Genomic DNA, 20,461 nt, shown 5'->3' on the forward strand with positions numbered 1-20,461 from the left:
CAAATAAAAACAGATATGAAATTAAACAAAACCGGAAACTAAATTAAATTAATTAAACAGGCCAAAAACACACTTTGAAATAGTGTTAAAAATAATTTTTGATATGGTTTAAATTAGACATAATTGATTAAATAAATGATTCCTTAACAAGTGCTCTTTCTAAAGTACATTTCAAGTTGTTTCTAATAAAATATGCTTTACAAAAAGTAAGATGAGGGCTTGGTTCATATTATATAATATTTAGGTATGTCATTAAACTCGATCAAGAAATTTCCCCACCTCAAACTAGACCGCAGCTTTCAAAGAAATACGCATACCGATGTTGTTTGCCTGGCCAATTCATTAGCTCCAATCATGACAATGGCCCGCCTTCGCGAACAGTCCTACCAAACAGTCATCTTCGCTCGATTTCGTTCGGATCAACAACAAAAATAGATCGCTGTTTGCACAATCGGTTAGGAACTGTGCTCCGCTTATTTGGCATTTATTGGGAATGATTTGATTAGCGACGACGTCGTAGGCAGGCACCGAAGATCACAGAGCGGAGCCCTCGAGATTAGCTGGCCAGGTGAGGTGCTAAGCGAAGTCGCAGTCATGCTGGAGGGTTTCCGCTCCCAAGACGTGCTTACTAAATTGCGCCCTGCTAACGAAGGATGAAGGATGAGAATAAATTCCAGGGCTGGAGGCCTAACAGCACCCTGGACTTGGACTTGCACCTCACGCACATCTTCACCTGCTCAGATACGAAGGCCAACGATGTGCCTCCTAAAACCACTGATCATCATCAGGATGATGTCATTACGCACATCCTGGGCGACTTTGGTCCCTGGCAACTGCGCTCCCTGCTCATCCTGTTCCTCTGCAAGATCCCCGCCGCCTGGTTCATGGCCTGCATCCTGTTCACAGCGCCGGATCTCTATCCCGAGGAGGAGTACACCTGCGACACGAGTGCCTTTGGACCGGCGAGCAACTCAACCGTCTCCCTGGACCACTGCTATGTGATGGTCAGCTACGGCGATTCCGGCTACGCCATGCTTCAGTGCCGGAAGTTTCTCTATACCACGGGCTTCCACTCCCTGACCATGGAGTTCGACCTGGTGTGTCTGTGCGACTTCTTCGTGGCCTGGTCCCAGTACTGGCATCTCTTCGGGCTGCTCATCGGCGGAGTGGCGGCCACCAAGTTGATGCGCGTCCTGAGTCCCCGACAGATTTACGGAACTGGCATCTGGTGCCTCCTCGTGTGCAGCCTGCTGATGGGCATGGTCAAGGACTTCAGTCTGCACTGCGGACTTCGTTGCTTGGCTGCCGTTTCGTGCTGCTTCATGATCACCTCGGGGCATTCTATATGTGAGTAAAATGTATAAAGCCAGAAAGAGAATCAAACTTTGGCAGGCCGAAGTTCATATATCAAAAAACTGAAAAACAATAAAGCTATTTTGATTTTCGATGAGTGACAGCGTTGTCCGATTATAAAAAAATTAAAATCATCACTTTTAAATAGAAAACCATTAAAATATTTCGAAGTATATTCTTATAAAATGTAAAACAGCGAAGTTACACATATTTTATTTATTTATTTTTTTGCTTTTTTATCAGTTAGCGACATTACGGCGGGAAAATATCGCCTGGGAGCCCATCTGCTCTACGACTGTTTTTGGGCTTTGGGCTTGATCCTGCTCCCTGGCTTGGCTCACGGAGCTCCCAGCTGGCAGCATATTTACGTGGGTGTGACCCTCTCCCTGCTGGTGATTGTCTTCCTGCTGCCCTGGACGCCGGACTCACCGCGCTGGCAGCTGCAGCACAACAAGGACACCCAACTGGGTGTCGAACGGACGGTGGGAATCCTACTGGAAGCGGCCCGCACCAACGGAAGCATTCACAAGGTGACCAAGGAGTTGCCCAGGCAGTTGGGTCAGCTCAGGGAGAAGATGCAGGAGCAGATGCCGGCCGGGCATTGGGTGCAACTGTGGCTGGGCCAGCGATGGAGCAGTTTCCAGTTGGTAGCCGTGCACATGGCCCTGGCCACCTTCATGGTGGTGAACACCGGACTGCTGCTCCAGGTTCGATCCTTCGGCAGGCAGCACCTGGTGTCCAATACCCTGGCCATGGGGCTGGCCGAGATGCTGGGCTGCCTGCTGGCCCTCCACCTGACCTTCAGCCAGAGCGAACGCAAGTGGCAGTGGGCAGGAGGATTTGCCATCGCGGTCGGGTGCATTGGCAGCATCTGCTGGTTGCTGGCCGAGGAGGACATGCCCGAGGTGTATGGACTGACGCTGGGACTGCTGATGGCCTCGCTACCCCAGGCGGCCGTGGCCTGTGCCCAGTCCATGATCCTGGCCTGCCTGGGAGAGCTGGTGCCGCCGGAGCAGCGTGGCTGCCTCTCCTTCTCCGTCGTCACCTGGGCCAGGGTGTGGCAGCTGTCCGCCTCCTTTCTCACGCTGCTCAGGCAGGTGAGCCCCGCCCTCTCGCTGTCCGCCTTCTGCCTCCTGGTCATCCTGGGCGGCCTCTGCACCTGCTGTCTGGTCACTCTGCACCGGAAGGAGGGGGAACCGAGGGGGTCTGCAGTCCACAACAAACAGCAACTCATTGCGTATACGTAATAACGCATACGTAGTGGCTTATTTGCTGAGATAGTTTTAGTGTCAGTCAAGTATTCGCAATCAGTATTCGAATTTAGCATACCTTTGGGAATAAATCAAAAGTTAAGCATCTTACTGGTATTCGGTTATTTACCTCAATAACTTTACTTTACTTTATCACTAAGATTAGTTTATGACCAACAATTGTTATAGAAAATCAAAATGGAAATAAATTTGACAATTTATGAGCATTTTTTGTTGTATTAGTATATTTTTTGTGTCAAGATGCATCTGTAGAAACAATTAAAAAGGGTTAGCTTACGATATCTCGGAGCTAAGTGGTAAGCTTATGAGAAAATTAATATTTTCCTTAAATCGTTAACCATATTTGTATTTATAAGTTTTATGAAAAAGTATTTCTTTGGTAAATTTTGTATAATTTTGCAACTTATTTTATTGAAGCTTTTGCCAAACCCATAGTTTATTACAGGAATTCAGTCATTGGGGACCAATGACTGCCAACACATTTATCCACTAAGTTGACACACATATATATAGGTGTTATACGTTTAAACAGCACACATGCCTGGCTAAATATCCAATCGCATTGCTCTACTAACAACACACTTATATTTGGTCACCTGTCCCGCCCCCAATATTCCACTTTTCCATATTCCCAGCCGCTCAAAGCGACAAGCAAAAATCGCAAATCAATAAAATAGAAACCATACAATTGCCAGAAGCGGCGCCACTGCAATTGGCCCCAGAATGAGTGTGTCATTCGCTGGGCAGCAATTGGCGAGGAAGGACCATCCGAGGAGCACTACTATCCTTACATAAAACCAATCCAGTGGTTGATCCGCTGGCCAGCCACTGCGATCTGGATGCCATGAAACCGAAGAAATCCGCCTTTGCCAACACATCCACCGGATACGGCAGGCACAAGCACAGCGGGCACGGCAAAGGACACTCCCACGGCCAGGGTCACTCCGGCAAGGATAAGGCCGACGGCGGGGGCAAGGAGAAGAAACGAGAGGCCAAGGATCAGCATGAGCAGAAGGAGGAGGACAAGGACTTGAATTCCGGCTTCGGCGACTATCTTCGCACACCGGAGGGTCTGTAATTTGCTCCACTCTAATAAATCATCTTTATTATCTAAATAATACACTTTCCTTCATAATTAGCATTTGAGATGATGAAACTATTCGTATTTGCCAATACTGTTATGTTAATTGTGACCATGGCCTGGCCGCATATCAAGGAGCAGTTCTACATGGTCAATCAGTGGCTAGAAAGCTTTCGGGAAGAGCATCAGTAGTAGTAGAACTGGACAGTCTATCAACCCAAAAAAGTTTAACTCAAGCATACAAAATGGTCGGACCCTTTATGCAGGGCCTCTTTTTGATTGGCATCATCTACTGGTACTCCAAGGGCATGATGTCCATGATCAACGACTACTATAGGAGTGAGTTCCAGCGAAAGTTGCAAGTGGATCCGGCAAAGGCGAAGGCAGAGGTACCCATCAATGTGGACAACTTTATGGACTATGTCAGGGAGCTGGATTCTCCAGCCGAGGTGGCTAGGAGTCCAAGCGAAGGAGCCATAGCTACTCCCCTAAGAAAGCCTCTTAGCCACACACTCCAACGATTTCTGGAGATCACAGGTTCGCTACCACATGCTTTTGATGTTTGTCTCAGCACGAGCAACATAAGATAGCTTATAACTATAATGTAACAATAATTTATTTATGTTTAATGTATTTTATATGACTTTCGTAGAATAAAGAACAATACTACAACTCCGATTGCATACTTCTAGGTTTACACATAGGCGCACTTTACGCCTAAAATTCTTGAACAAATTGTTTTCTTTTGGGTAATTTCCAAACACCTTTAATAAAAATAACAATGTAAATATTTCTCCAACTTGGAGTATTCAGATTTTTTATTTAAACTTTAGCAGAATATATTCATGGTTTTCCGACATCAGCTCACTTACTAACCTATCCGCAAGACTGTATAAATATACTAATTTCTATAAATACCATGGAATATATATCGAATTGGTCTGTTCTATGCATTAATCCAAATATTATATTGCACTTTCATAAGTAAGCTCCTGTCCGATTAAGATCTGGTCATTGCTAGTTATGCCTTTAAAGCAGCTTGTGAACATGTAGTTATAGGCAGATATGATTGAATTGTTGGGTACTTGATTTGGAAGTAATGCCAACTGTTGTCCTACTTAATAGGTGCTGACTACAAGTCGTCTGTATTCAGGTATTTTTTATGTGGCACACAGCTGAAGATATTTTAAAATATCTTTTGATTTCAAGAGGTCAGTATGTGATTAATATTTAGTAATTACCAATTTCACAAGTTATACTAATTCCACCTACTCCTCAACCAACTTTTAAAAGTAACATAATAAACAAAAAAGATAAATACTTTTCTGGTAAAATCATATTCATCATTTTTTTAATGTATATTCTATATACACAACAGTTTATCATACATAAGTTTATTATTAAATAAAAATAATAATAGTTGCATTACAAATTAATAAAGCAAAAATACAAAACATAGTACATCGTACATCAAATTAATGGTTCGATGTAAATGTACATGGTGATTTGAATAAATCAAATGAATACATTGGAATAAGTTCTGTACTTGCCCGAATTCAGAATGGAGCAATAGCGTTAATGCTTTAGTCGAAATCATAATTTTAATAAAAGGAAATCACAATATCTTTCGTTGGAAAAGAAACAAAATTGACTCGAGAGCAATGCAAAAAATTAAGGAAACACAAAACCTTTCTGATGTATCACAACCTTTCAAACAAGGATTAACAATTGAGAGCTCGCTTGGGCTAACAAATCAAATTTCGACAATTGAGTTATGGTGGCCTACTACACACTATATATGCATACACATAGGTAAATGGATACCGCTTGATATTGTTATATGGCTAAACACGTACAAATTAGATTGCTTATGATCAAGGCAAAAATACAAATGCAGAGGCTCTTCTCTCTATAATGCACAATGTCTCCCTACCACAAGGATCGTTTATATATATATATATATTACTGTGCGTTCAAGTCTTAACGAGTAAACAGTAACACCTAATGACTCTGGCTCCGCATCCGCCGCAAAGCTTCACTTTCCACCCTACTCCGCGGGCTTCCAGTTTGTGGGAGGTGGCGGCGCTGGCACCGTTGGCCTCTTGGGCGTTTGAAACGAGTTCGGAGAAATGGGTGTCGTGGGTTGGGGCTGCGCCTGCTGCTGATTCTGCTCTGCAGCCGTCGGCGGCTGATCCTGGTTGTGATTGCTCTCCTTGACCGCTGGCGGCTCCTCACGCGTTCCGTTCGTTTCACCGTTCTCCTGCCGCAGCTTGTCCAGAAAATGTTCCGTTTTGATGCGCACACTGCCATTGGCATTATCGATGGTCGCCTGGGTGGGAGTCGTGGCGCCCTCGTCGTCGCTCTTGCCATCTGCCGTCTTGGGTGCTCCCACGCCCAGCACATTCGGCCGCTTGGGCAGCAGGGGCTTCTGGGGCACATCAGGCTTGAACTTGAAGCTGCCGATGCTATCCGTGCTCTTGCGATCGGCCGTGGGAGAGGGTAGATTGTCCAGCCCGAAAAACTGCGTCCTCGTCATCGGAACGGGCTTGGCGGGTGTTACTGGAGGCGGCGGCAGTGGTTCAAGCTGCGTCTGCGTCGGCTGGCTGACGGCTGGTGATTGAAACTGGGGCAGATTCGGTAGCGGCGGCTTGACGGGCTTCTCCTGCTGCCCCGACGGCTGCTGGGGGAACAGCTCCTTCGCATGGGGTCGGTGCGAGGTCTGTGATGTGGTCATACTCGTGCCGTTTCCATTGGTTGTGGGCGGCGAAGGCGCATTGGCTTTCTGCCTGCGTAAGGTCCCATAGCGGGGACTCTCCAATACTTCTACAAATGAAAATTGAAAAAATCGTTAATAAATGTAAGAACTTTTAGTATACTGCAGTCGAACTTATTTAACTAAACTAAGTCGTTTTATACCTTCTCTGAAGCTAATAATTTTGATCTTAAGGAGCACTCTTGTATGCACAATTCTAACTCTGTTTTAAAACTTGCTCTGAATATTTATTAAAAAAATATTTAATTTAAAATTTTTCTTTGAATGAGTGTTGGGTGTTATCAGTCTATAAGTTCAATTTAAAATAAAATTTTCCCGAAGAAGAATTTTTTTTATTTGGATCCAATCCATTTTATTGCACAAAATAAAAACAAAAATAATGCATCATGGTATGTAGGAAAACGTTTTAAGAAATAACAGGGAGATACTGACAGAGGAATTCTCCAAAAAGTGTTTGTGATAAAGGGCAGATCATAAGTCGAATACTGTATAGTGGCCCGTTTCATAGAACTTCGACTGTGCAGTGTGCTTACCACTATCGTTTCTGTCCAGGTTCTCGTTCGAGGAGTTGGATTTGCTCTTGCCCTCGACGAACAGCTTCTGCCTCTGCAGGGTCAGGTAGAACTCGACTTCCCCGCTGAAGAAGTAATCCCACTGGCTAATGAGCAGCTCCACGATGATGTTGGCTGCCGAGGAGCTGTTCACCTGGCCGATGTAATCGGCCGGGGCATTGCTGCTCTTGTCGATGCGTGGCCACAGCATGTTCGGCGACATAACGATGGCCAGGTTCTGGGAACTCATCTTGTTGTGCACCGAGCGCTGCTGCACGTGGGACAGGAAGCGGGTGAGGTAGCGCAGGTTGGCGTAGTTCTCCTTCGGCAGCTTGCTCAGAATGGCCTTGATCTCCGTCTTGCGCTCCGCCTCGCTGTGCCGTTCGGCAATCCGGATGAAGTCCTTGTAGAGTCCGTAGGTGAGCAGTGGCTCGGGCAGCTCGCGCAGGTAGAGCTTGAGTATGGAGCCAATGACATGGGGGTCCTGGTAGTCCAGCGGCAGCGGCGTCTTCACGTGCTGCGCCTCCAGGGCGTGCTTCATGCGGCGCAGCTTGGTGCTCGCGCAGCCCACCCGCAGCAAGCCCTCCTCCTCCAGGCCGTGCTCCAGCAGGCAGCAGCAGCACAGCTCCACGATGTAGGAGATCTCGCGGCTGGTGGATGTCAGGTGCTCCTTGAGCGAGGTGCCAAAGCGGGATTTCTCGGTGCCCTGGATGGTGTCCTGGATGCGGGCCAACGAGGCGTTCACGTGCTGCAGCGCCCGCTCGTGGTAGTTTCTTTGGTTGAGTACATAGTCGCGGATGCAGCTGACGATCTCGTCCTCTTTGGCAATCAGCTCCAGCATCTGGGCCGCCCAGGCATCCCGCTCCTTCTCCAGCTTCAGCTCGCACTCCTCCTGCTGGCTCTTGATGTGGTTCACCTTGGCCGCCGGCTCCTCCAGCCGGATTGCCGCCTGCAAGAGTAGAACGGAGCACTGATTAGTCTCTGACAGATAAACGGCAATGCCAGGGAAATCGTCACATTCCAAAAGGCACAAAGTTCAAGTACACTAACTATCTTATCTTATAGCTAGCACCCACTACTGGAAATAGTTTTCCGAGTGACTAATGGTAGAAGCCAGCGTATCAGGAAAAATTTGCGGGCCATATAAAAATAGATCGACCTCAACCGCAACCCGAACAGCTGTTACTGCCTGTCATCAAGGTCTTTGTTTCTAGCCGGACAATGGGTTTTGTATGGGATAAAGTGCACATGCGCCGCTAAATTAGGGCCACTGACTTAACATTCAGCAATGCACCTGTATCACAAAGGTAGATAAGAAAAGCAATTGAACTCAGTTAATGTCAGTTTGAAGGGAAAGGGGGATTCATGAAAAGAAAAACAAACAATAAATTACTTTATGCCCGTTTTAAGACATTGTACAGTTTAAAACACTGGTATATGCATGAACATTTTAACTATAAATATGTATTCAGCTTAAGAGATTATGAGTTGAAAAAATATTGAAACTGGGCTAGCTTTGAAGGTATGAACATGTTTTTATGTTTTTGAATATTTGGCATTTGAAGTTTGATCAGAGAATAAACTTTTAATGACTGAGATAATCCACGTTCAGCGTAAGTAAATAACAAAGTGCCCGCTCTATGATGTAAGTTTTGCTTACAACAGCATTACCCATTGTGTGTAAACAAACTGGTGCTGGCACTCATCACCCTATCCCGTATCATAACGCTGCTAAAAATAAACAAATCGTGACAAATTGCAGTAAGTACATTCAACGCTATCTGCAGCCAGAAGACAATGGCATCCACATCCACCTAACTATCAATTTCTGCGCCTGATTCCCCCCACCTGCGAATCGAATCGCTTGCAGTGACAGAGTGTGATGTGAGTGAGTCACATCGTTTCCATGAGCCGCAACCTCTCGGTGACCTACATCTACATCCCAGTTGCCACCACAAGCTCTACACATTCCGGGCCCCAAAGTTAGCACTTCCAAAGGCGGCCGTGTGCATATATAGTACGTATTGTTTTCGGATCGGATCTATGTCAGGGAGTGCAATTGGAACACACCAGGCCGTCGGTGAGCGTCTGATTAGCGAATTATGGCAAGCCATCAAGCGTTTATATGGGGCTCAGCAGGCGGCGATAAGATTACCGGGGGAGTGTAAATAACTTCGGTTTTGAGTTTTCTGATACGGTGGCGGTGGTGCGGCGTCCATTTCAATTATGATGTCACTGCCGCCAAGTCAATGAACGTCTTCCAACACCCTAAACAGACATCATACATCAACAAATACAGCGGCTAGTCATCCCCGACCGATGGCTCGATATGGCACAAACGGCGTCGTGATTTTTACAAAATAAAGCGAAAAGCAAAAAACGAGGGAACAAGTCAAGAAAACAGAAAACCGAAAACAATGAAACTCAAAAAGTAACTTTTTGTGTCCAGATAGACGATAGCCGGTCATAACTGTACGGCTCCACACTTGAAGACACCAAATGGCAGAACCAATCGGGTGTCAAGAAATTGGAACACAAAACAGCCGTTCATCCCAGCCTATTCGGACCACATCCCACTCCAGATTCTCCCACTCGGCGATAAGGCAACAAAACGACAAGTATCGGATTCGTATCATAAAAACGTAACGACGACAAAATCGAAACGCATGGCAAACAAACAATAGAAACTGGCGTGAGATAGAGCCAGAATGAAAGAAAGGCCAGCGACAGCAACAGCAACAACAATAGTAATAATAATAAATTGAAATTAAAAATTGATTGCTTCTTTTGCCGGCGCTTCTTGGCATCCGCTTCAGTACAGTGGTTGTGCATTGATTGGAAATTGCGGGGTTTGGTTTTGCTTGGTAGTTATATGGCATTTCATTCTGGGAAGGGCTTATCGAGTGTTTTTATTCTGGAAACTCCAATTGACACTTTAAAAGTCGGATGAAGTTCTCACAAGACAGATTTTTGTTTACTTTTTACCGAACTTGAACTTGTTTACTGCACCACAGTGCCATTTAACTCTTTACCGCCAACTACCGGCCGTCGTTGTTTTTGTTCGTTAATCAGAGACAACCACGCGATTTGATTTCATTGGGAAACCGAAAACGGTCGAATCACTTGACCAGCTGAGGTAACTTTTTGCGGCCCATTATTCCCCGACGAGCAGATTTCTTAATTAATTTAACAATCTCCCATTGTCATCGTGCGCAGTTTCGTGAAAACGGAAATCCAACATTATTCACTCTCTCTACACGTAATGCCTAATCCGCGACAGATTTATGGTCAGTACTCACCTCATGACTGCGCTTCAGCGAGGTGTACTCCTGCAGAGTGCGCGATACGTTGCGCTTGAGCGTCGATATCTCCTGGATCTCCTTGTCCAAGATGTTCTTCAGCCGGCGCACCACCTTGGTCTCCGTCTCCAGTTCGCTCTCGATAATGCACTCGGCCATCGTCTTCTCCAGTTCGCCTGCAATTGCGAAACACACAGAAATGAGTACCCGACTCGGGAATTTCATATCCCACACTTATCGCCATCTCAAAAGTGCACAGAAAACAAATAATATGCTGGAGATAACATCTTTTTATCTGTCCTTAGTATGTGCCAACAAGAAAAATACTTGGAATATGTTAAACAAGACTCAGCCATATTTTTGTAAAAGAGCGATTGTCATTTCTATAAGATATGTTTTTGAAAGTCTATAATAATGTAATCATAGCATATGCTATAAATGCATTTCTGCTCATATGAAGCACCTTACTCGAAAAGCCTAGACAGCTCAGACCCAAATATCTATTATACATAAGTACACTTTTAAACATGACTTCATCCATGCATACATCTACAAATTGCTACCAATATTTGTGTCAATCATTTCTGAAAAATAAAAATGTATAAAGGTACTTTTCTGAGTGTATCTTGAAGACTCTGCTCTATTCCGCCCGCAAGTGAGGAAGTCAATGCTTATTTAAGACCTTATCGCCAAGCGGTAGCTGCAAAGATGTTGGCGTGCCGGTCTCCAGTTGCCGGAGTTACTCCGCTTTGAAGCGGTGCGAGATCCGGGCAAACCGAGGGGGAGGTGGCAGGCGAATGGGTTGACGAGCTGAGTAAGCAAAATTGTGATAATTGTGTTGAGTGCTTCGAGACTCGAGGCGGCCAAGCAGCTGAACCCGCAGCTGAACGGCAAAGGCAAAGGCAAAGGCAAAGGCAAAGAGGTCGCACCACAGAAGCGGGAGGGTGTCCAAAACGAAGACGTCGTCGGCACTGGAGTATAACATTCGAGATACGCTCGCTTCTCGCTCCCCCTGGTGAATGGGTTGAATTGAGGCGCATCGTGGCTAACAATAAGAGTTGCAAAGGGCGCACAGTGGGTTAACGTGAGATGATATCGCACTGTAATTACGGGCATGGCATAGGCGACAAAAAGCTAATTTTAGTGCGGTAATTCTTTTGTTTTTGTGTGTCTGGAGCTGTTTTTAATCGAGCAACTTAGGTGCTTCCCGCCGGCATTAAAGTTATTGACAATAGTGGCTAACATTTAAGTTAACCCGCACAAAATGATATGGCCCATTTATACTCAGGAACGTTATTTACCAGTTCAAACGTTTCTGAAATTGGTGCCTTAAAAATGCTTTAAAACAATTTGAAGCTTAGATGATTACGTAACTTTTGGAAGTTGAATAGCATTGTTAAATCTACAACCAATAATCTTTTCTTTGAATTTGACATTTCATAGTAAAGTTGGCAATAAATTTGCGAATAATAAACTTTGACAAGCAACGACTGAATTAAAAACTGTAATACAAGATGTTTTCCCGCATTTGAGTGAAAGGAAATGGTCTTTCCTTACACCAAATCGTTATTTATTACCCTATTCCGACCCAATTATAAGTTTCTATGCGTACGGGGTGAACTCACACATAACCCATGGACACACGTTCACTGTGGCTATGATATACATATGCATGTGGAACCGTTCGTGTCTAATCAGCAACGTGGAGAACTGGGGAAAACAAGGGGTTTTGGAGATCCCTGGCCGTTACACAACCAGCTATGCTCTTGAACCACTGCGAGGTTGCAGCTGCGACTGCAACAGAAACTGCAATTGCGTCCAAATTGCAATTGACGCACACGCATCTGCGAATATGTGGAATGCAGAGTGCTTGCAAAAGGGAAACAGCGAATGGAAACAGTTCAGAAAATAACACACCGAATGAATAATACGGCCTAGGGGAGCGCCCACAAAACAAATGAGCAGAGACGAGAAGACGCGGCGCCTGATCATGACGATACGATGATGTATGAATCGGGCTTAGACTTTTACTTTTACTAGCCCCAGTCAGCATAATTATCGCCGTTTACTGGGCTTTGTTATACCACATTGTGGGCTATGTGTAACAAATTTAAATGAAATGCTCAGTAAATCACATAGAAAAAGGGCAATAAAAGCGGGCGCAAGTGGGGGCGGGCTGGACTGGTTGGCAAAACAAAAGTGGTATAAATAGATAATGCCGAAACCGCAAATAATAACCAATACTGCGGGCGAACGGCGAACGGCGAACGGGCTGCAAAGAAAGCAGCGAAAAAGTCATAATAAAAATTATAATAATGATTAAAAAAAGCCGTCGATGTTGATGTTGCTTTTTGCAGTTGAGAAATGTAAATGCCACAAGGCCAAGCGACAAGGCGAGGCCTCAAATACACAAATGCACAAATACAGAGAAAAAACCGAAGCCCGTGACACAGTCATCCGCGAGTATTCTCCATTCCATTACCCGTCCCATCGAAACCCATACGTGTGCCATTGTGCATGTTTGGCGGCGATTATCGGATTTGGAGCGAACGACAACCACTGTGCGCCTTATCAGTAGCGCCAACATGACTCCCACAAGGGGCGTAGGGCGGAGGGGGATAGGCCCCCCTAGAGGGAAACTTTAGGAACATATTTTTAAATGTGTACTGTATGGTTGGAATGATATCTTGAAGTTTTTGAATTATTTTGTCTTGGATAAAACTCAACCACCCCTTGGACTACGCCACTGAGTCCCAAACACCCACACAGGCAATCCCGATAACCCGATAACTAACCGCAATTGGCGAGGACCTTCTGCAGCGGCATGTCCTTTGGCAGCTCCTTGGCCGATTCGTCCAGTGCCTGGGCGATCTTGTAGTGGCTGTTCTTCTTGGTCCGCTTGTCCTGCTCCTCACTGCTCCCGCTGCCATTTCCACCGCCTCCGCTGAGCGCCGGCAGCTTGCGGACGATCTTCTCGATGGTGTCCCGATATCTGTCCACCTGCCGCTCGATCGTCTCCAGCTCGGAGTCCTTGCAGTCCGATTTGGTGGATCTGCGGGATGAAGACGGTTGGAATTGACATGGTTTAACCACGGGTTAGGTCATCACTTGTTCACTTTTGTTATTGTTTTGTTTTTGCTGGCGTTGCAGTTGTTGCTTTTGCGATGAGGCAACACCTGTCTGTCCACCTGGAGCGCATTTACACACACCTCCGCACACCGCACACCGCACACACGCACACAGACGTCTGATGGCTGGCCTTTGAACTTACCTTGACAGATTTTCGGCTGCTATTTTGATTTTCGCAAACTGCCTCTTCATCTTGGCTGATTCGCAATTGCCGCTCGCGTCTCCAACGTTAACTGAACTTCTGCGTGTTTGTTTGCGATGTGTAATTAGCTAGGCATTGAGTAAATACTTAAAACTGGCAAATTAGTCATTCTTCAACGATGTTTTACGGAAAAGTGAGACGAGTGTGACCGCAGCGGGAGCGCTAAGAAATGCTGAACACCTTATATGAGGGTTTTTCGAAATTCGGTGCCTGGTCTCACTATAGTTGAATAGTTTAATGGGTTTTCTAAGCATTATAATGTAAATTAATATAATAAACTTTCAAAAGTGGGGTTCTTAAAAAAATCAACTCTTATACATAAAATTTTAGATAAATTGGCTGGGTTAAAAACTTAGCTGAATACCCTTACCTACTTACCTAAGCGCTGCCAGATTTTTGTCTTAACATTTTTACCACCTTGTTTGGGGTCACACTGCATTCCACCGCTTTGCTGCACGTGTGTCGCCCCGTCCGTAAATAATAGTTTAATTATTGTTTTACTGACCAAAATGATCCAGGCGGAGATTGTGAAACGTCTCCGGGAGGAGTACGACAGAGGGCACAGCCAGGAGCAGAAGCCCAAGAAGGCGGAGGATCTGCTAACCCTCACCAAAAGGTTCCACCAGCGTGTGCTCGATCTGTTGACCACTCATAAAGTGCCCTACTCCAATAAAGAAGGTAAGGCCCAGGCTTCATAGTACTTTCATCAGTAAGTAAACCCTCTTAACTACAGATGAAGACACCTACGAGGATTACCTTCTGCCGGATACTGAGAAATCGGGCGGCAAAAACAAAAAAAAACAGAAAAAGCAGGAAAAACTTAAAAATCAGGACTCCGACGACGAGGATGTGGACGCCCGCATCGCCTCCATTAAGAACAAGCTGCGCCAGAAGAAGGGACCCACCACAGAGCGCCAGCAGAAAAGGAGAGAGTCCAAAAAGCTGAAGCGCAGTAAGGGCGTTCAGAAACTGCTCCTTTCCTCGGCCAAAAACCTAAAGAACGAGAACGTCAAGCACCAGAAACTGAAGAACGGAATGGTCAAGGCGGAGCAGGATCCGGAGGACACCAAGGAGCAGATTAAACCGGTCAAAGTGCAACCGGTCTACAACCAGGAGGCCAAAATCGTGTACTCCAAAGTGGACTTTGCCGCCAATCCGGGCGGTAAGGTTAAGAAGTCCCACCAAAATCCCAAGGAGATCCTAAAGAAATTGCGCGACACCAAGAAGCACCTCACCGAGCTGCGCGAACAGGGCGAAACGGAAAAGGCCGCCGAAATGCAAACGGACATCGCCTGGCGCAATGCCTTCGACAAGGTTGAGGGCAAGAAGGTCAAGGACGACACCAAACTTCTGCAGAAGGCCATCAAGAAGCGGCGCGTCGAGAAGAAGAAGTCCAAGACCAAGTGGTCCGAGCGCAAGCAGAAGGTGGAGTACGACAAGGAGAAGCGACAGAAGAAGCGCCAGGGTAACCTGGAGAAGCGCAGCAAGGACAAGAAGACCAGGAAGCTAAAGACGGCCAGCAAGAAGGGCCGCATCATACCCGGCTTCTAACTAACTAACTAGCCTTAAGTTTAAATTAATCTAATGTATGCCACGTTGAAATTCAACTCAGAATGCTCTAGAAAAAAAGTAATTGTTTGGAAAATCTCGTTCTAATTCTTTCGTATTAGAAACTTACTTTTCCGGCCTCGACTCAATCTAAATTCCCCCGACAGAGCCAAATTCCAAGTTCCATAGCCCCCAGTTTTGGTGCCTTGTTTTTGTCCACTTAATGTTATTTATTGTTCCACTGTGCGTTGCGCGGCCCCATCGAAGAGTAGGAAGAAGAAGAGCAGTTAAACAGCTGTGGCCGATAGCAACTATCGATTGACATCGCAATCGCCCAAACAGCTAGTAGCGATTATTCCATATTTTCCAAGAAACGCAAAGTGGAATTGTAAAGTTGAAGACCCCACAAATTGGAGGGGATCTTATATCGCGCGATTTGAGTGTCGCCCATTGAAGAAGAAGCACAGCGAGTGCCGCAAAGCAACGAGTCACACGCACGCACACAGCCACACAAATTACGTGCAGAGCGCAATCTATTCCCCCATTTTCCACCGAAAATAAAGCAAGGCAGTCGGAAAACCAGCCAAATTGCGACGCATTTTGCAGAAGAGAGGAATAGCAAAAAGTTGAAACTAAAAGTGAAACTCCGAAAGAAGTACAACCACTGCAGGAGCCTCAACAATAACTTCGCAGATCAGCACAGAGCAAGAAGAAGCGGCGGCCAGCTGAGAAGTGAAGCAAAGAGCAGGGTCGCAGGGGAAATCAGGAGTAGCTGCAGCAGGGGGCGAGGAAGCGGAGAAAACAGAGGCGTAGAGGCGGCGGGGAGGAGCTACCATGAGCATGGTGCGGCGGATTATCCTGCTGGGCCCAAAATACAACGTCTGGGCGAAGGGTAAGTGCTTACTGCCTCTGGTTGTTGTTACTGTGCCAATCGCATACGTAACTGCGTCATTAGCCGTGAATCAGGAACAATAACAAGAAAAACAAGTCAACAACAACAGGCAAAAAAGCCTGCAGTATACCAAATCCAATCCGAATCCACCCCCCATCCATTTGGCTTATCAGAATTTTCTAGCTGCTGTGCTCGCTGAATATTTATTGTATAGTTCAACCAAAGCAAAACACAGAGTGAAGGTCGTCTTCTTTTGGTATCAAAAACTGCTCGCGGTCAACAGGCAACAGTGGCGTCGCACCAAAGGGGATTCCCACTGATTTTACATTCACAAAACACACATCTGATTGGAAGGCCACTTGCCCCGTTTCCAATCAGACAGATATTCGGTCTTGCTTTTAGACAAAATGAACTTGAATTGTTTTATAAGGGCCGAACGGCCAACTAGCTTAATAATTACTTTTGCCGCTCTGATGCAATGCTTTTTTATTATTTCATGTCTTCGCTGGAGCAATTTCTTACACATTTTTAATAGCCAACAGTTGGTTTTTAAACATGTTGGTCTACGGGTTAGGAAAGCCGAGAGGCGGAAGTTTACCTAACAAAATGCACTGCGAAAAACTAGTACGAGTACAGATTACTTTCTGTTTATATATTTACAACACCTGTTGTCTTTGAAATTAATCATATTTAGGCCCTGTTTGATTCGCAATACTGCGAAAAAGTTGCAAGTCATCTGCGATATCGGAAGATGCTAATTGCCCTTGGCCTTTATTTGTTAGTTTATTTATTTTGTTGGTCAATCTAGAGCTTCTCTTTCTCGCATCTCCTTTGTTGTTATCAATTGTCTGTTCTTTAGGAAACAATAACCCCGCTCTTGGGGTCAATGATTCGATTTGTGCTTTTTTTTGCACACGAAAGGCATTCCAATTTCTGCATCCCCTTACACAGGGAGAAAAATTGAAAAACACTTACAATAAAGCTGCAGCCAAGTAACCATTCATTAAATTAAATCAATCTCGTTAGAGCCGGAAGCACTTGAGATACAATATTTTGTTTTAATCTAATCTTATTTTAATTTTAATATATCGGCTGTGCTCCAAAAGCCTCCCCCAACATCCGAAAAAACGTTGATCAGAATTCGGTTGAATTGGAGATATTGTGATCTTATCTAATTTAGTTCCAAATCAATAATCCAATTTTATATGCATAAATATGGGAATACAAACTTATTCCAATCAAATTTATTATTCAATCCAATTTTTATATACAATCTTTACCAAAAAATATTGTCTGATAAATTTTAAATATACATATGTGTTTTAGTATATGTATTTTAAATTATTTAACTTTCATTTCGTCTTATTCCAGGAAGCGGAGTTGGTCAAACACAGCACTCGGCGAGATGCGTTATCCTGAGCGCAGGCGATGCGGAGGTCAGCGTTTGGGGCGTCCGACGCTTCCACCCAGCCACGCGGAACTGCACGATCAATCGACTGATGAGACTGGAACCCGCGATGGCAATACCGGCGTACATTGATGTCACCAACGCCACCTCACGAACGCCAGAGGACTCCAGTGATAGTGGGAGTGGCAGCGGCAGTGGAGCCAGTGCTTCGGGAGGCGGTGGAGCCAAAAGCCCCGGCGGTGGAGCAGGGTCTGGAGCAAGTACAACCAGTGGCGCCGATCCGCCAGGCGGCGGCAGCGACAAGTTCCTCTCGTGTCCAAAATGCGGCAGCGCCTGCACGCAGGTCGAAACTTTCGTCAGCTCGACGCGATTTGTGAAGTGTGCCAAGTGCAACTACTTCTTCGTGGTGCTGTCCGAGGTGGAGACCAAGCAGCGCACTAAGGACGAGCCCAAGAATCAGCGCAAGCCGCCACCTCCGCCGCAGAAGATCATGGAGTACCTCGACAAGCATGTCGTGGGCCAGGACTTTGCCAAAAAGGTGCTGGCAGTAGCAGTGTACAACCACTACAAGCGCATACACCACAACCTGCCGCAGCTTCAACAGCAGGGAGGAGCTGGTGGCGGATCCGGCAACAACGGCCTGGATGGCATCCCGCGTCCCGACCTTCTACACATCACCGGGATCGGTCACACGCTGAACAGCTCGCCGGGCAACGAACTGCCGCCAAAGCCCGCCCAGATGGGCATGGGTGGCGGAATGGGAGGCCACGGACTGGGGGGCGGACTCACCGGCGCAGCATCCAGCAACTCACGTGGCGGCGGCGACCACAGATCCGGATCGGAAATACTTGACCGGCAGTCCAACGATGTCAAGCTGGAGAAGAGCAACATCATCATGCTGGGACCAACGGGGTCCGGCAAAACACTGATCGCTCAGACGATCGCCAAGTGCCTGGACGTACCCTTCGCCATTTGTGACTGCACCACGCTGACTCAGGCGGGCTACGTGGGCGAGGACATCGAGAGCGTCATTTCCAAGCTGCTGCAGGATGCCAACTACAACGTAGAGCGCGCCCAGACGGGCATCGTCTTCCTCGACGAGGTGGACAAGATCGGTGCCGTCCCCGGAATCCACCAGCTTCGCGATGTTGGCGGTGAGGGTGTCCAGCAGGGCATGCTAAAGATGCTCGAGGGCACCGTGGTCAACGTGCCCGAACGCAACTCCCCGCGAAAGCTGCGTGGCGAGACGGTCCAGGTGGACACCACCAACATCCTCTTCGTGGCCTCTGGTGCATATACGGGACTGGACAGGCTAATCGCGCGCCGCCTCAACGAGAAGGTGAGGCTAATATATTCTCCTGATTTCATTTACTAATTATTCAATTCTATTTTTGTAGTATCTGGGTTTCGGCATGCCCTCGACCAGCGGATCTGGCCGTCGTGCAGCTCAATCAGCCGCCAGTCCCATGGACAACGATCAGGAGGAGCGTGATAAATGCCTGACGAAAGTGCAGGCACGTGATCTCGTTGAGTTCGGAATGATACCGGTAAGTATGGATTAATGCTTGTATTAAATGTTTTAGGACATAGATACTAACATTGTAAATTGCTATTGCTTTTCTTTATAATTGGTCAAAATATAAATAAATGGACAAGCATTTATGAATCCTCTAACTACAAATAATGTAATTTAAAATTAATCTTAAACCACATATGTCTTGCAGGAATTCGTTGGACGGTTTCCGGTTATCGTGCCCTTCCACAGTTTGAACGTCAGCATGTTGGTGCGCATCCTCACTGAACCGCGCAACGCCCTGGTGCCGCAGTACAAGGCATTGCTGGGTCTCGATGAGGTTGATCTTACTTTCACCGAGGACGCGGTCAAGTCGATAGCCCAGCTGGCCATGGAGAGGCATACGGGAGCCCGTGGACTGCGCTCCATAATGGTAAGATGTGATTGAACATTTTAAGCATGTAATACAAACTTTAAACTATTTTACAGGAGCAACTGCTGCTGGATCCCATGTTCATAGTGCCCGGCTCAGACATTCGGGGGGTACACATAACCGCCGACTATGTCAAGGGCAGCTCCACACCGGAATACAGTCGTGATGCGGACGCCCCGGCATCCGGGACTGTTGCCACGGACTCCGATACCACAACCGATAATGATAAGAACTTTGAGAATAGTGAAAAAGTACGACTAAAACAGTAATTCAGACAGAGATACCCACATCCAAAGCCAATCAAAACAGAAATCGGGACAAAACTTAAAACAAGCAAATATCCTTCAATTCGCAACGCTTTCCGAATTTTTGGATCCTCTAGAGCTCATTTGTCTTCTATTAGCTTTTTTAATTGTTCCAAATGCTTGATTTCGAATCGTTCTCACAGTTGAGCGCTTAGTACCATCTGCAAACACAATTCAATGTTACACCTCGAAGACACTTTCATTTCCTGTTTTAACATATATATTTTTTAGTCTGGTTTGAATGATAAATTGGTTGGTTCGTCGTAGCTCCTTCCCTGCAACCCCATCACTTTGTAAAACATGACCTACTGTGGAGTGAATGAAGGCTCCCGCAAATATTTCTAAAGAATATCCTCAATCCCATATGCATCTGTGATTCATAACCGACAAGCAGCGCAATCTTTCGATCCCCGAGCAATTGTAAATGGAATTTCAAATCCTACGATAATGTTAAAATAAATAAAATCAACATATTTTTAAATATATAACTAAATGTAGATCGTAAATCTGCAATGTTGGCAGTGATGTGGTCAAGGTCTATTCGAGCTAGGATCCTCTCTTGCATAAACCAATTATATATAAAAACGTAAACATATATTTAGGCAAATTTTGCATAGTGTAAACTGAGTTTCAAAATGAGTTCTGGTTGTTAAGATGACAAACGAGAAGCACGTTCTACTTTTAAATAATTTAAGTCAAAAAT

At 45.8% G+C, this 20,461-nt stretch overlaps 6 protein-coding genes and 1 long non-coding RNA gene across 10 annotated transcripts; 6 read left to right on the top strand and 1 right to left on the bottom strand.

The window, feature by feature from the left end:
- The first annotated feature begins 391 nt into the window (after window positions 1-391).
- On the top strand, window positions 392-2,796 carry LOC128254631 (solute carrier family 22 member 13). Of its 2 annotated transcripts, none has more exons than XM_052983818.1 (2): window positions 392-1,347; window positions 1,597-2,796. In XM_052983818.1, exons 1-2 carry the CDS (start codon window positions 654-656, stop codon window positions 2,598-2,600), a joined length of 1,698 nt encoding a protein of 565 aa, XP_052839778.1. In that variant the 5' UTR covers window positions 392-653; the 3' UTR covers window positions 2,601-2,796. The 2 variants fall into 2 exon arrangements, 1 of the variants encoding a protein (XP_052839778.1); XR_008267571.1 differs by lacking the exon at window positions 392-1,347 and adding an exon at window positions 1,386-1,540 and having other exon boundaries at window positions 1,597-1,733.
- Window positions 2,797-3,367: 571 nt separating this feature from the next.
- On the top strand, window positions 3,368-4,029 carry LOC128259667 (uncharacterized). Its single transcript, XM_052992199.1, has 2 exons — window positions 3,368-3,694; window positions 3,764-4,029. Exons 1-2 carry the CDS (start codon window positions 3,469-3,471, stop codon window positions 3,895-3,897), a joined length of 360 nt encoding a protein of 119 aa, XP_052848159.1. The 5' UTR covers window positions 3,368-3,468; the 3' UTR covers window positions 3,898-4,029.
- Window positions 3,951-4,377, top strand: LOC128259677 (uncharacterized). Its single transcript, XM_052992211.1, has one exon. The coding sequence runs from the start codon at window positions 3,951-3,953 to the stop codon at window positions 4,293-4,295; it is 345 nt and encodes a 114-aa protein (XP_052848171.1). The 3' UTR covers window positions 4,296-4,377.
- A 649-nt stretch (window positions 4,378-5,026) lies between these two features.
- Window positions 5,027-13,802, bottom strand: LOC128257089 (rho GTPase-activating protein 92B). 3 transcript variants are annotated; one of them, XM_052987912.1, is made up of 5 exons: window positions 13,600-13,802; window positions 13,124-13,380; window positions 10,329-10,504; window positions 7,012-7,978; window positions 5,027-6,528 (listed from the first exon to the last, which is right to left on the bottom strand). In XM_052987912.1, exons 1-5 carry the CDS (start codon window positions 13,647-13,649, stop codon window positions 5,753-5,755), a joined length of 2,226 nt encoding a protein of 741 aa, XP_052843872.1. In that variant the 5' UTR covers window positions 13,650-13,802; the 3' UTR covers window positions 5,027-5,752. The 3 variants fall into 3 exon arrangements, with proteins under 3 accessions (XP_052843872.1, XP_052843881.1, XP_052843889.1); XM_052987921.1 differs by lacking the exons at window positions 10,329-10,504; window positions 13,124-13,380; window positions 13,600-13,802 and adding an exon at window positions 8,963-9,785; XM_052987929.1 differs by lacking the exons at window positions 10,329-10,504; window positions 13,124-13,380; window positions 13,600-13,802 and adding an exon at window positions 8,106-8,197.
- Window positions 8,327-9,807, top strand: LOC128257105 (uncharacterized). Its single transcript, XR_008267836.1, has 3 exons — window positions 8,327-8,642; window positions 8,695-8,790; window positions 8,900-9,807. It is a non-coding gene; the product is annotated as an uncharacterized LOC128257105 (long non-coding RNA).
- Window positions 13,803-14,072: 270 nt separating the features above from the next.
- Window positions 14,073-15,304, top strand: LOC128266832 (surfeit locus protein 6 homolog). The gene is made up of 2 exons (XM_053003636.1): window positions 14,073-14,337; window positions 14,393-15,304. Exons 1-2 carry the CDS (start codon window positions 14,169-14,171, stop codon window positions 15,208-15,210), a joined length of 987 nt encoding a protein of 328 aa, XP_052859596.1. The 5' UTR covers window positions 14,073-14,168; the 3' UTR covers window positions 15,211-15,304.
- A 138-nt stretch (window positions 15,305-15,442) lies between these two features.
- LOC128266830 (ATP-dependent Clp protease ATP-binding subunit clpX-like, mitochondrial) lies at window positions 15,443-20,251 on the top strand. The gene is made up of 6 exons (XM_053003633.1): window positions 15,443-16,099; window positions 17,471-18,846; window positions 18,905-19,054; window positions 19,232-19,453; window positions 19,510-19,704; window positions 19,990-20,251. The coding sequence occupies exons 1-6, from the start codon at window positions 16,042-16,044 to the stop codon at window positions 20,023-20,025; spliced, it is 2,037 nt and encodes a 678-aa protein (XP_052859593.1). The 5' UTR covers window positions 15,443-16,041; the 3' UTR covers window positions 20,026-20,251.
- Window positions 20,252-20,461: the final 210 nt, after the last annotated feature.

Source organism: Drosophila gunungcola, chromosome 3R, assembly GCF_025200985.1.
Source record: "Drosophila gunungcola strain Sukarami chromosome 3R, Dgunungcola_SK_2, whole genome shotgun sequence".
Taxonomy (NCBI): Eukaryota; Metazoa; Arthropoda; class Insecta; order Diptera; family Drosophilidae; genus Drosophila; species Drosophila gunungcola.